This window comes from Syngnathoides biaculeatus, chromosome 19 (assembly GCF_019802595.1).
Source record: "Syngnathoides biaculeatus isolate LvHL_M chromosome 19, ASM1980259v1, whole genome shotgun sequence".
Classification (NCBI taxonomy): Eukaryota; Metazoa; Chordata; class Actinopteri; order Syngnathiformes; family Syngnathidae; genus Syngnathoides; species Syngnathoides biaculeatus.
The window spans coordinates 16,897,988-16,911,912 of record NC_084658.1 but is presented as its reverse complement, the minus strand read 5'-3'; the positions used below and the strand labels follow the sequence as shown (position 1 = coordinate 16,911,912).

General features: G+C 47.9%; 1 protein-coding gene and 1 long non-coding RNA gene across 4 annotated transcripts in view; one reads left to right on the top strand and one right to left on the bottom strand.

Annotated features, from left to right (window-relative positions):
• Nucleotides 1–8,018: 8,018 nt before the first annotated feature.
• On the bottom strand, nt 8,019–8,747 carry LOC133492656 (uncharacterized). The gene is made up of 2 exons (XR_009792714.1): nt 8,494–8,747; nt 8,019–8,375 (listed from the first exon to the last, which is right to left on the bottom strand). It is a non-coding gene; the product is annotated as an uncharacterized LOC133492656 (long non-coding RNA).
• Nucleotides 8,272–13,925, top strand: part of LOC133492653 (dipeptidyl aminopeptidase-like protein 6) — an 85,493-nt gene continuing 79,839 nt past the window's right edge. For all 3 annotated transcript variants that reach the window (XM_061805146.1, XM_061805147.1, XM_061805145.1), the window contains exon 1: nt 8,272–8,411. In XM_061805146.1, the coding sequence (XP_061661130.1) occupies nt 8,361–8,411 (51 nt within the window). In that variant the 5' untranslated portion in view covers nt 8,272–8,360. The remainder of the gene's footprint in view (nt 8,412–13,925) is intronic.

Sequence of the window (13,925 nt, the reverse complement as noted above, 5' to 3'; positions counted from 1 at the left end):
ATTGTATGATGATATCATAAAGAAAAACAACCCCCAAAAAACTGTGGTTGTACTTAACCTAGCCGCTAGGTGTCAGTGTAACACTTCTGCTTGGGGGTGGGAAATGCAATGTATCGATAGATATACTTTTTTTGTGTGTGTGTTTTTTTTAAACTGTCTGGTGTGGTTTTTCAGAAGGAATGAAAATCATTTTTAATATGATTAAATATTGGATTTTTCTGCGAGATGAATAATTATATCGATGCAATAATAGTGCTGTTATTATGTTTTTCTCTTTTGTTATATCATTTTTCACTGCCCCTGGAGGGTAAATTAGATTCTTCAGTGTCATTTTTCTTTCTTTTTTTTGGTTTTCTTTTTCATATTTCACGTCTTATTTTCCCCGTTTATTGTGTTGCGTCGGCCCTTGACAAGTTCCCGGTCCCGCGCGTGCTTTCCAAATCCTAATTAGCGCGCGCTTGTTATTATTCTTTCCGCCGTTTCTGCCTCACTCGTCCTTTCATGCGATCGCAGCCATCTCCAAAGTTCTCGCAAGAGCAAAAAAAAAAAATAAAAAATCGTTTGTGTCTTTTGTGACTTGAGTTGACTCATCTGCGGGGATCAAAACGCCAATTCCAGGTATTAGTCCAGTTCTTATTCCAATTCCCCCCTTTTTTCCCCCCGCGGTATTTTCTCAGGTGTTATTCCAGGAAATGGTCCCGGAAGTATTCCAGTTTGCATTGCACGTGATGTTTCTGTCATTATTCATGACAAAAACCTTCCAAGTGTGACATTAGGCATAATGTTGGCAATTATTCCAGATGCTACGCCAGCTCTTATTCTGGGCATCAGTCCAGGTGGCGTTCATGGCGGCGTTATTCCAGATGTTATTCCAGCAGTATCCCAGGCATGATTTCAGACATCAATTTAGGGGGTATTCCAGGTGTTAGTCAACCCATTTCTTCTGTCAGTCCAGGTCTTATTCCTGGTGGCGTTCATGGCGGCGTTATTCCAGATGTTATTCCAGCATTAGCCCAGGCATGATTTCAGACATCAATCCAGGTGTTATTCCAGATGTTAGTCAGCCCATTTATCCTGGCATTGTTCCAAGTTTTAACCTGGGAGTTTTACGAGCCGTTATTCCAGGTGTTATTCCGGGCATAGTCCCGTGTATCTTTCCGGGTCTTATTCCAGGGAATGGTTCTGGAAGAATTCCAGTTTGCATTGTACGTCATATTTCTGTGTTTATACATGATAAAGACCTTCCAAATATAACGTTAGGCATGATTCTGGCAATTATTCCAGATGCTACGCTAGCTCTTATTCTGGGCATCAGTCCAGGTGGCGTTCATGGCAGCGTTATTCCAGATGTTATTCCTGCATTATCCCAGGCATGATTTCAGACACCAATCCAGGAGTTATTCCAGGTATCCTTGTGGGTGTTATTCAGGCTCCAGGTTTTATTCCAGGTGTTAGTCAGCCCATTTATTCCGATTCTCGCTCCAAGCGTTACCCCGAGAGTTTCACCAGCCGTTATTCCAGTTGTAATTCCGGGCGTTATCCCGAGTGTTGTTCCAGGTGTTATCCCGAGAGCGAAAGTGCCAAACGGCAATTTTGCGAGGGGCGGGGATCGGGGAAGGCCGGTTAATGAGCAGCCAGCCCGCGAGGACGCGGGGCCGAACGCGGCCAGTACGGCTCGATCGTCCGGCGGTCTTCTTACGCCGCGAGACTTCGGAACGCGCCGGGCGCTTATCACTCGAGCAGCCGCGCGGGACTTTTATGGAAATCGATGTAGATCGCCGCCTCCGCCCTTTGACGACTCGACGTTTATCTCAATCGCGGCGCCGACGTCCCCGCTGCCGGCCGTCCGCCGCTAATTAGCGCAATCTTCACCACGGTCTTAATCGGAGCAGGCTCGACACCCACACCCTTCCCGGCAAAATCTTCTAACGGCGAGACTTTTCGAGGCCCCCCCACGCCAGCTTTCGACGATCCGACACGCCGACTTTTGCCACTTTTCCCCTTTTTGAGTTTTTGTTTTTGGACTCCCGGGGAACGCGGCTGGTTCAACACCGAGGCTGCTCCCGGTGAGGTGTTTGAACACCCTCCCTTTTCGTGGCCCCCGCTCCAGATGATCTGAGAAGCCTCTTTTATGTTTATGCTTTTTTACGCGCCTCGGCGCTGTTGTCGCTCAGATATGAAAACAAACGTCGTCCTCGCCCAATCGATCCTCTTCGGTCTTGGTGGCTTCTTCCGTGCTCAGCGCTCTTGTCGTCTTCCACATTTGCTGTTTGGCGTTATGGTGCGGCGAGCGGATAAACATCTCCATCTGCAATGTTTACGGCCCCCGTAAAACGTTTAGACGCGCAAATCAAGTTTTTACGGCCGGGGCCGAATTATTCATCTTTTATTGAGTCTGAAAAACAAATTCTTCAAGCATATAGCGAGCTGGAAAAGGAAAATAAGTTATGTGAATGTGGCGCCGCTTTCTTTTCCACTTTTATGCATCAACGTCGATATTTTTGTCTTTATCATATTTGTGATTTTTTTTTTTTTTTGTGTGTGTGTGTCACACGAGGCCAATCGTCGCTCTTGGCCTTGGCTCGGGTTAATCAAGAGGTGCCAGACGAGATCCGATAATCCTCCAAAGACTGAAGACCTTTGCACAAGTGGCGGCAAGTACTTTGTACTTTGGAATTTGAACTTCCACAAAAAAAAAACTGCTGCACAGCTTCAACTTTTATTCTGCTATTTTAGAGCTGATGCAAATCAATTTGCAGTACTGGAACCCTTCGAGCGACGGAACATCGAACTTTCCAACATCACATGCGCAAACGCAATATAACAGTATTGTATATTCTTTATCTTCCGCGTAGAACCACTAGAACGTGTTTCCGCGCCGACGAGGAAGAGCTGAGAGGCCGCAAAATATTGCCGGCATATTTCAATTCATTTCAAATTGTGACTACGCGTGCGCTTACATCTCCTTGCAACCAAACGCGCAGGCAATTTTCTGGATTGATCGCGCGCACAAATGTGTCGGCGGACGACGGCGCTCACAAGTGTGCGCGTTTGCGGCGCACGACATGAACGACGGCGTCGCTTGAAACTTCCATATTGATGTTTTCCGCCGACAAACGCTTTGACGCGCATGCCGAGTGACAGAATTGGCACTTCCCGTCGCGTCATGAAGATTTCGCGCCATTTCACTTACGGAGTTCATTTATGCCACAATGAACGATACAAATAAATACAAATATATATCAATTATTATTATATAGAAATTATATAAATGCAAATCTAATGCTATTTTGCCCAAATTCAGCTTTCCATATACACTTGTACCCAATTAGAGAGCACAGTACTTGCACAGTATAAAGAAAATTATGTATGTGACATTTAAAAAAAAAAATTACACTCGAGATAAAAAAATTAAATGTGCAGTATTCGACTAAAAATGCCCAATTATTTGAGAGAATTAATTTTTCAATTTTGTTTCCAAAAATAATCTAGTTCATTATTTGATTCAAATGTCATAATTGAACCACATATTTTTCCAAATGTGTATAAATGCTGAACTTGACTGCTATTTTAATTTAATCAGTAAACAATTGAATGAGAAATGTCTTTTTCAGTGAGCCGATTTATCATTATACAAAATAAAAAGTGATTATAAAGCAGTATGATGCAAATTCATGTGATTTTTTTTTTTTACTTTTTTTTTTTTTTTCATTTTTTAAATAATTTTGTCGGGGTCGCTTCCTCCTCATTCGGGTATTTTTTTTTCCCCCCGCCACCGATTTGCACGCGACAAGCGATCTCTCGGCCGGCCGCTTTTCGACTGATTGATCGCGGCGCTATTGGCTCAGAAAGCATCTTGGGTGATGCGATACTCCGCCGCCGCCGCCGCCGCCGCTATCAGACGCTGAAGAATATTCCCGCCGTTAATCTCCCCAAATGTGCATCCGCAGAAGAGACGTCGGCGTGGAAAATGAAAGATTCGAGACGCGCTGATGTTCCCGAGAGGACGAAAGGCCGACGCCTTTTCCGATCCGCCGATGACGCACGATTGACGACAACGCGACGGCTGAATGAGGTTAAATGGAAAATGATAGCTAGCATCGTGCGGATTCATTAAAAAAAAAAAAAAAAAAGCAAATTTTTGCAGCTAGCATATCGGTGTCGTCGAACTAGCATGTTTGTGCGATCTTGATTTGATTTCACGGTGAACTAGCGTCTGCTTTCCGTTGAAGACTTTTTCATATTTCTAAATCATTTGTGTCAATTCAAAAGCAGTAATGGACATGTACAAAAGGTAGAAAGAAGCAAGAGCGCAAAATAAAAACGTGCATTGGTAAAGTGGGAGTTTGCTAACTAGCGACCTAGCCTGCTAACTCAACAACTGAGCAGCTATTAAGTTGTCCCTAAACATTTATTTCTTATTTTTGAATTTAATCTCAGTTCTAAATGTGTTTTCAAAGCGTCGCCGGATGTCCCGCAGGCCTTCACGGCAATTCGAGCCGAGGAATTGCCGGCAAACGAGCGTCAGCGCGAGCCATCCGTCAAACTGAAGGCTCGTCAGCGCCGCGTCGTCGTTAAGCTGCGTGTTGGCATCCACGCTCGGACCTCGATGGAAACGTTGCGGGGCGAGGAGAACCGCCCACTTTGGCCTTCCCCAATCTTATTAAACGCCTCATCTTTTCTCATTAGCCAGCCGACGAAAATGTTCCGCTTTCTCTGTGGCGCGGGCGCGGTGACAGTGATTAAAAGCGCCACCCTGTTTACGTTACGCTTTTCTAATTGGGCGCAAGCCCTGCCAAAAAAATGTCGTTTGTACCGATTGGAAGCGTTAGGAAGTCTTCCTGCTGGAGTCGTCCCAGTTCCACGTAAAACATCGACTCTGAAGGGTAGTCGAACTTTCTCGGCCTGGCAAAAGTGCATCGGTCACTGGAGCGGAAAGCGGCTCAAAAGCTTTTTTACTTTGGCTGTGCGTGTAGTTGTCATGGCAAATGTGGAGTCGCAGGTTAAATCGGGCGAGCCCCGGCCAGGTTCCCGACAAACGCCTGCCGTTCCTGCCGACCGTTTCATTCAAATTCACACCGAGGGGCAAAGATAAGTTCACTCGGCTTGGAAAATAACGACGCGAAGTGCTCCGGCTCGCCTGGGAAATGACACCCTCAGATTGTTACTTGAATGGCGTCCTCAAAGTACGTGCAGTGTTGCCCGCTATCTTGCTGATATTGTGATAAGTCATCTGCTTTTGTAGATTATCAATTTTCCATACATTTTTTTAATGTACAGTACAGGGCAGGACAAAATCTCAACTGCATGTCATTAGCTAACTGGATATAGCCTCCCGGTGCCATTTACAACCAATTGTAATCCGCAACAGGTGGTTTGGATAGATGGAGGTTGAAATCGGCTGCTGGCGCACTTTCGGTCATTTTATTCTACAAACGGTAATAAAATAGAAGAATCAGAAACAGATTATTCACACATCTGTAGATGGCCTGAACGGTCACTGGCACTGTACACTGTAGCGGCTAATGCTAATACCAGGAAATAACCGGCAAATACTACATTCTCATACATTGTCTTCCATAGCAAAAGAGTAAATACACATTCATACTCACACACGTCCAGATTTGCTATAATGTGGGATGTGTGGATTCCGACCCCAAGTGGACAAAATTAATACCTGCACCTTACATGCAAATAGTATTTGCTGGTGATGAAACATGAAATATATACAAATAAACCCACAAATACTTGGTCACTACTTTGTCGATTTCAACAAAAACTTAATGAGAACTCTTTCACAATATCTGCTGTTGGCCACAGCTCACATCCGATCTCTCCCACGCAGACTCGCCACCATTACTCACCGTCCCACTACGCCCCCCCACCATTCAAAGTACATTTACACGCGCAATATGTGCACAATTTCTACGTATACATTTTTACAAGACGTCAGGTCAGAATTTTGTCCAAACAGAAAAGCCCGACAAAGTTTGTGGCCCGACTCGACAAATTTCCAAGTAACTGCACAAGGTAGCAACAGCGATGAGAGACACCCCCCCGCCCCCACGGGGCCAGTGAGATGAACTTATTTTTCTTTTATTATTCTTTTCACCCGTCGCCGAATTCATTAGAGGTGCTCGCCATCCGTCCTCGGCGACACTTCGGAGGGGCGAGGTCAACCAAAACAAACGCGGTGTGGGGGGCACGCTGCGTGTCCGGCATTTTATTTTCTTGTTCAGACGAATAAGATGAAATGTTTCAGAGGCGAGATGACGTGTGTGCGCGCGTCTGCGTCTGTGTGATGAATTATGAACGCAGAAATGTCAACGTGTCTAAAGCGCCGCGGTGCGTTATTATTTGTAGTTTTGTTGTCATTCTCTTTGGAATACAATTAGTGCAATTTCTACTCCCGGCAGTTTTTCACTATTGAAATATGCTCAAAAAAAAAAAACGGTGGCAAATATGTTCTTGTCATTATGAATTATTAACGCAGTCACTCCTTTGCCACTTATTGTGATGACTGACACCTTGCACGACCGAAATAAAACCCAAACACTGGAATTAGTCCAATTCCAAAGGAGCATGGCTAATCTGCCCCCCCCCCCCCCCCCGGAAAAACAAACATTTCCCTCGGGGGGCGCCATTAAAAGCACGAGAAAACGTCGCGCGGCGGAATCGAACCGATGGTGAAAACGTCGGTTTGTGCCGTTGAGCCCTCGGTGGAGTTTGTTTGTGCCGGGCGATGGCGTCACATCTTGGAAAAAACGCAAAAAAAAAAAAACAAACAAACAAAACTGAAACAATTTTTTTAAAAAGTCCATATTATCTCCAAAGCTTTTCTAGAAAGACCCCAAAATCGGCTTCATGTCAATTTGCTCATATTTTAACCAACTTTTACCACAAGGAAAAAAAAAAAAGTTTCAGGAGCCAAAGTTCCCGAACCTACAGCAGGTATTAAAAGTGTACACACCCCACTTCAAAAGCGAAGTGTTTTCATGTGTGTGTGTGTGATATGATATGTCCACCGGTGGACCTCTGCCGGGCCTGCGCCCCCCCCCACAGGAGGCAGACGCTTCCCCTTTGGTATCAAAACAAAACGTCCTCAGCGTCGACGCTAGTCAAGCGCTACGAACGCTTTTCACGGTTCGCTAACAAGTTCAGCTGCTCTCGAGCTGCCATTTTCGGTCCAGCTGGAGTCGCGCGGCCCCCGCCACTTGGCAGTAATTAATGCCGACTCCCCCCTTCTTCCTCGCCGAGTGGGGTTTATGTGAGATGTGCGCTTGCTCACTTCTTCTTCAGTGTTGCACCACCACGGCCTTTAATGGACTGTCTAAATTCAGACTTTGAGGGTTATTGATTTATAGAGCGAGCGGAGCTGAAGTGACGGCTGTGGGGGAGGCGAAGGTGAGGATTGCTGTCTTCTGGTTTTGTTTTGTTTTTTTTTTATTCTCAAGGCTGTTCGCAAAGACTAAAGTGCTTCATATTTCAACCGCAAACACAAAATGCCGTCTATTAATACGGCGGTCGATGGCGGCGCGTCCGACATGGCCATGAAAAGTAATTAGTGTCCAACTGGTGCACCGAATTTGGAAGCTTTCAGGCTCCGCTGAATTGTGTCGACACCGCCGACAGCGGCGCTTTTACAATCACGCTGTTGTGCGTCATGCGATACATTTCTTTATGTTTTGTGAATATTGGGGGGTTGTGAGACACACAAAAATAAAATCATACCCAACTTATATGCTAATTTTCAGAATTTTGTGGGGAACGTTTTTTGTTAATTTGGTGAAAAACTCACCCAATGCGCTTAGGACAAATGCATGTCTACTGTAAAAATATTGCTATTGCGCCATCTTGTGGCATCGTGGTGCCGAGACACTCTGTTGGAGTGCTGGGAGGAGCTTCCTCCCGTCAGGCCGATAGAAAAAGCTGCTTTGCTGCCATCTTCTGGTATTTACAGACAATTAAGAGCCATTAAAAAAAAAAAATAAAATCAGTAAATAAAAACAATCAAAACATTAAAAAGGGGTGTAAAAATGTAATTCTGCATTCAGTAAAATCAAACATGACACTCGTTGCATAGGGTGCAACCCGGCGTGCACGCGCAGAGACTTTCTCTGCCTCCCGGTCGCGCGCATCAATAAATCTCATCAGTTTTTCTGGCTCCGCGCACACGCGCAGAGGAGCGCGCGGCCACGTTGCTCCGTCCGCCCGCGAGGGAGCGCGCAGCTGCACGCCCCGAGTGCACGCGCACGCCGAGCCTTGCGCCAGCGTCGTTCCGGGTTCGGTGAGTGCCAGCCGGCCACGACGAGTGAAGGGTTCCGCGCCGAGGAGCGGAACCGCGCAGTTCGGGAGGCAGCATGAAGGAGCGGAACCTGATCGAGACGGCCAAGATGCAAGGCAACGTGCTGGTGAGCTGCTCGGATAAGCCGCGCGCGCGTCGTGCAGAAACAAACCCAGAAAACCAAATCGAGCATTCGGCGCTGAACGCACCCCCGTCATCACACGTGCGCTCATCAGGCAGGGTTGCGGGTGTGATTCTCCTCCCCGCCCCGTCAGGTGACGCCCTTCCTTTGCCACGCCAACAAAGTTTTGGCACCTTTTTAGCAGGCTTCAAGTGGCCCCTGACACGTATTGCAAATCTCAATTTTATACTTCTTGGAGAGAGAGAATTTTAAACTTCCTTTAGCGAGCCTGTGCTTGGCGGATATCATTTGTACATTTGTTCATCGCGGGTTTCACTACTTTGCAATTCTCAAGCGTGTTGCCTAAAATTCCAGGAGCGAGTATGCGCAGTATTGTGGGACTGCTGTGATCACGTCACCACGAGGCGATCATTTCATGTTTAGTTCCCGGGGCCACGGCAAATCAATTAGTTGCTGATTTTACTTCGGATTTTCTGATGTGGGGGTTTTCCCTCGTGGTTCTGGTGAATAATAATCATCATAATGCACACAGAATACACAACGATTGTGCTGGCGTGCTGGTACGCTTAATTTCCCAATGCCGAAGTCTGGAGTCTTCATTTCAATGGACTAAATAAACTAAGGAGACATTGGCAGTAGAAAAAAAAAAAAAAAAAAAGTACATGCAAAACATTACATAATATCATTTACATATACAGTGGGGGAAAAAAATTGGAAATGTGACCAATAGCTTGCATGTAAAGTAATGAAGTACTGTATTTTTCATATTTGCTGGTTGCCTGCAACGATTTTGCCTGAGATAGTTTGGAAATGGGGCGGCACGGCGGCTCAGCTGGTAAAGCGTTGGCCTCACGTTTCTGAGGTCCCGGGTTCGATCCCGTGTCCGCCTGGGTGGAGCTTGCACGTTCTCCCCGTACCTGCGTGGGGTTTCTCCGGGCGCTCCGGTTTCCTCCCACGTCCCAAAAACACGCAACATTAAATTGGACGCTCTAAGTTGACCGTAGGTGTGATTGGTGAGTGCGGCTGTTTGTCTCGATGTGCCAACCAGTTCAGGGTGCACCCTGCCTCTCGTGACCCCTCGTGAGGATAAGCGGCAAAGAAAATGGATGGATTGTTTGGAAATGGGCATCGAATGGAGGACGTTAGGCAAAGTGAGTACTTAATAGCCATTTTCCGAGAAAGGAGAACCGCTAACATGAATATCATATTGTACTCAAATTTGACCTGAAAGTGTGTACTTTGCAGTGCACCCCGTGTTTATTGCGGGGATGCATTCCCGACCCGCCCGTGATGAGTGAAAATCCGCGATATCGGGAGACCATTTTTTTGTTGTTGTTGCAATCATTCAACTCCCTTCTAACACATTAACACTTCTCAAAACACACTAACAAAGTGTCTGTATTCACCGCAGCTGTCAAGGGAAAATATCATCAATAGGAAACAATTCTCCAAATGAGCGTCAAAGCGTGCTCACTTCGAGCTGTTTTTGTGTCGCTACCAGTTGATTAAATTAAATTTGGCATCACAAAAAACTAAACGTTGGACATCCACACACCAACATAAAGCTAACATGTAAGGTGAAAGGCCATAGACGGGCTAATGGAAATGGCAGGTTCATTATGAGCCTTCAAAAAAGTGCTTATTAACCAAAACACAAAACAATAGCGACATGTATACTTTATATTTTCTCTAGTGTGTGCGAACGACTATTAACTATTAGTGGCGCTTAGTCGGGGACTTTATCCGACCCTCCTGATTGCTCTTAATTACCCTGCATGTCTCCCATCAGACCACAAAACCACCTGGCACATGTGCCGTAATGTGTAAAACCCCTTTCAAAAGTGATCATTGGAAAATGGCGATGATAGAAAAATGGTGATTATAGCGCCGCGTGTCTGTCTGCGGACTCTCTGCTGCGTCCCCAAAACGTGACCGTCATGTCATGACGCTCATTTGCGAGACTATTTCCTCAGAGGAATACAAAACAAGCTCCTGGGAAGCATTTAGCCTTCGCTGCTAATGCACCTGTGCAACCCCCCCACCGGCCCACCGGCCCCTCTAATGGCTTTCATTTCTAAATGGACTCCAGACAGGCGTCGGTCCTCGGTGACGTCAGGCAGGGCCCGGCTTTTCGCGTGTTCCCCGTCGTTTCCGTCGGGTGTTATCGACGCATTTGGTCCCGATTCGCCGCCGCCCTCGGCGCTGAGGGATGCGAGGCCTCCGGAGAGGCGAGGGCGCCGCCGGGCAATCGCACGCCCAGGCGATCCTTTTGGAGTTTGACGGATTTATCACAGCCGGCGAGCGACCCCCCCCCCCCCCCCCCCCCCCCCGCGTGCGACGGGACAAAGATAAAGTGGCGTCCGTCAGCGGGAAGTTGGGGAACAATAACAAGGAGGGCGGCGGTCCGGGGCGCTCGCCGCGTGTGTCGGCGTCCGCCGGGGGTGGCGGCTGTGTTCGCCGCGACTTGAAAATGAGAGCAGAAAACACCCCGGAGGTGTCGTGCGGCGGTCCGGAATTGAGAAGCCAGCTGAGGTAATGGCAGCAAAGATGCTATCGGCGGCGGGGGATGTGGACCGTGCGGGGCCGGCGAGTGGGCGGTCTGGATTTTTTCATGTCCGACTTGGGCTGAAGTCAACCGCGCCGATGGTGTCTCGTGATTTCGATAAGGCTAAGACGATTGCGCGACAGGCTGCTGCACCTCGACGTATTGATCGTCTGTCGCTGGGCCATTTCGGCTCACGCGGGCTTGGAATTGAACCCGACCCATCGCGGTCCGCTTCCCATTTGGTCCGTTTTCCCGTCGGAAATAATGGAAATACTTTTTTGTCCTAAAAGTGGACTCGCTCTAAATCCTGAGCCCAAATGTTGTCGGGGATTCTCCGAATGTCCGATGCTAATTATTCAATCTTCATTTACTAATTTACATATTTTCTATTCCATTTGGCGGTATCTTTTATCTGAATCCACGATCGGCCGTGGCGTTCTCCTTCCTCGTAACCTTGCCCGACGGCGCTTAGTTCGAGAAGGGAGGCGACGACTGCTTTTCCAATCTAAAGCTAATAAATTTCCATTAAAGGCCGCGGCTCATCGGCAGGGCCGCCGTGTTGTTTTAAATGTAACAAACGACTCCGGGCAGGTTATTTAGCGGCCCGGCGCCGGAGCTCACCTTCGCCGCGTGATTGCGGCCCACCCGGCGTGACGTTCGCGCTTGCTGATGACTCGTCTCTCGGCACCTCTTAGCGTACTTATTGAGTGTCCGGGCGTTTCGCGGGCACGCCAAGGAGTGCGCGGCGAGCCGTCCGTCATGTTGTCACACGCGCTAGTGGAGGCTCTAAATCAGTTTTTAGATTCTCTCTACCTGTCGGGGTTTGGAGGACTCAGGCAGCAGCTGAGCTTCTGCCTTGCGGTAGTTGTGCTTTCACGGGATCTTTATTTCGGTTTTAGGTAGGTAATCGGGTCGATTGGTTGGTACAAGCTAGCGACGGTACGTTTTTAGGTTGTTTGGTCAGATGGTACTTCGATTGGTCAGTTTGTCGGTAGCGAGGTAGGTACCGTCATCGTTTAAAAACATGTCTCAGTCAGTCGGTTGCTTGCTAGATTGACTCGTATATTGGTAGGTGGACAATCGGTAGCGAAGTAGTTAGGTTAGTCCATCAGCTACTTCAACCAGTATGTCGTTTGTCAGTCCATGATTGGGTCGATCAGTCGGTAGCTTGGTTGGTTGGCAGATAGGAAGTTAAGTAGTTTGGTGGGTCAGTCAGTAGGTTTGTTGGTTGGCTGGTAGTTAGGCACTGTACCAAGGTTGGTCCACTAGCTCAGTTAGCAGGTAGCAGATTATTCACTTGGTTGATAGGTCGATCGCTTAGTTAACTCAGTTAAGTCAGTCGGTAGTTAGATTTGTTACAGAGAGTTTTTAGAAACCGTTGTCGAAAGACGTCCTTTTTAAAAACGCATCTTTGTTGGCTGTTCAGACACTTTTGACTGCACACATGGGAAATAAATGTTGTTTTTTTCCCCCCCTGATGTTGCAGAACCACGTCTCGGTCCGTCTATTATTTTGCAGCCCCCGCCTGAATTCCTTGCCGAGGTTTAGCGGCCGGTCGTACTCTTCCCGGGAGCCGGTCGGCGAATTCAATTAGTGTGTCTCTTGTGTGGCCGCCTCGCACGTGAGCGGCTTGCGTTTGGACCCCCCCCCCCCCCCGCCCCGCCCCCATTCCCTTTGTAGTGACTGCCTAATGAGATCATTAAAGCCAACCGGACGGATGCTGACCGAGTACCTGTTGTCGGAGCCCTCGTTGCTGCAGCGATGTCGGCCCACGGGACGTTCGGGATGTTCGTCGCCGCCCGGATTAACGATCGCGCATCCTCGCTCGCTGTTGCTGATCTATTTTTAATCCTCCTATAGATGTCGGGGATTCATTTGAATGAATTGGTTGTTTCCGGAGGGCCTCGTGGCCATTTTCTCTGCACAATTACACCGCGCCGACGTGCTCTTCTGAAACTTTGAGATGGTGACGCGCTGCGACGAGGCTCGTCACCGTCTCAGGTAAAAACAATGAAAACTAGATTCCGATCAAAGCCTGCGCGGGCATCAAGTGTATTTCTTGGATTTGTCTAAGAAGATGTTTTTAGAGTCGCGCTTCATTCTGTTGCCTCAAAGCTGATTCGGCAGCCTTGAGGCGTGAATCGCGACGCTGACGTTTCCAGGGGCGACGCGGAAGGACAAAGACGGTCCAGCAAGGTCCCTGCGAAATATACCGAGAAAGGCACGAAAAGGTTTACATCTCCGATTCTTAAACGTCTTGGCTTCACCCTTGGAATTGTCCTGGGATGCCGCACTGCACAACTTCAAGGCGTCGCAAAAATATTGCCAGCTGTCTTTAGTCCGACAAACAGTGGTCGGAAGGAATGAAGTTCAAATACTTTGTTGCGTTACTGGATTTTCCAGTACCTTTGGTTTTGCTCGAGTATTTGTTTCTGGACGACTTGCATATGACATTTGTTGGCTACATTTGAAAACTGAAAATTGTACTTTCTGCTCCTTATGTTGTTACGTTGTTGTACTCTCCTCCACATCTACCCGTTGAAAAAGATGCCTTGCCGAATATATTCTTCTGCGGCAGTTGCTGAATAGAAACAGTGAGTAGGATAAATACAGACCTCGAGTGCTTGTGCCACCTCTCTTTGCCTTCTATCGCGGGCGTACTTTGGCGTCCACGTCGGGCTGGCGCCTCAGCGAAGCGGAATGAATGTGCGACAGCATGCTCCTTGGACCCGTTTGCCGATCCCCGCTGATCGGGCAGATGCTCGCCGGCCCAATCTGCTCGCACGCAGGGCGGCGAGGCTTATTTATACTGCCGGTGTGTCGCAAAGCGGAGAAAAGAGCGATTGTTGTTCCCGCGGCCACGCCAAGGACTGCATCTCCTTGCTTTGGCATCTAGCGGGCTCCTTTATGTGTAAACGAAGCTAGCAGGTGGCACAGCGAGCCGTCCGCGGGAA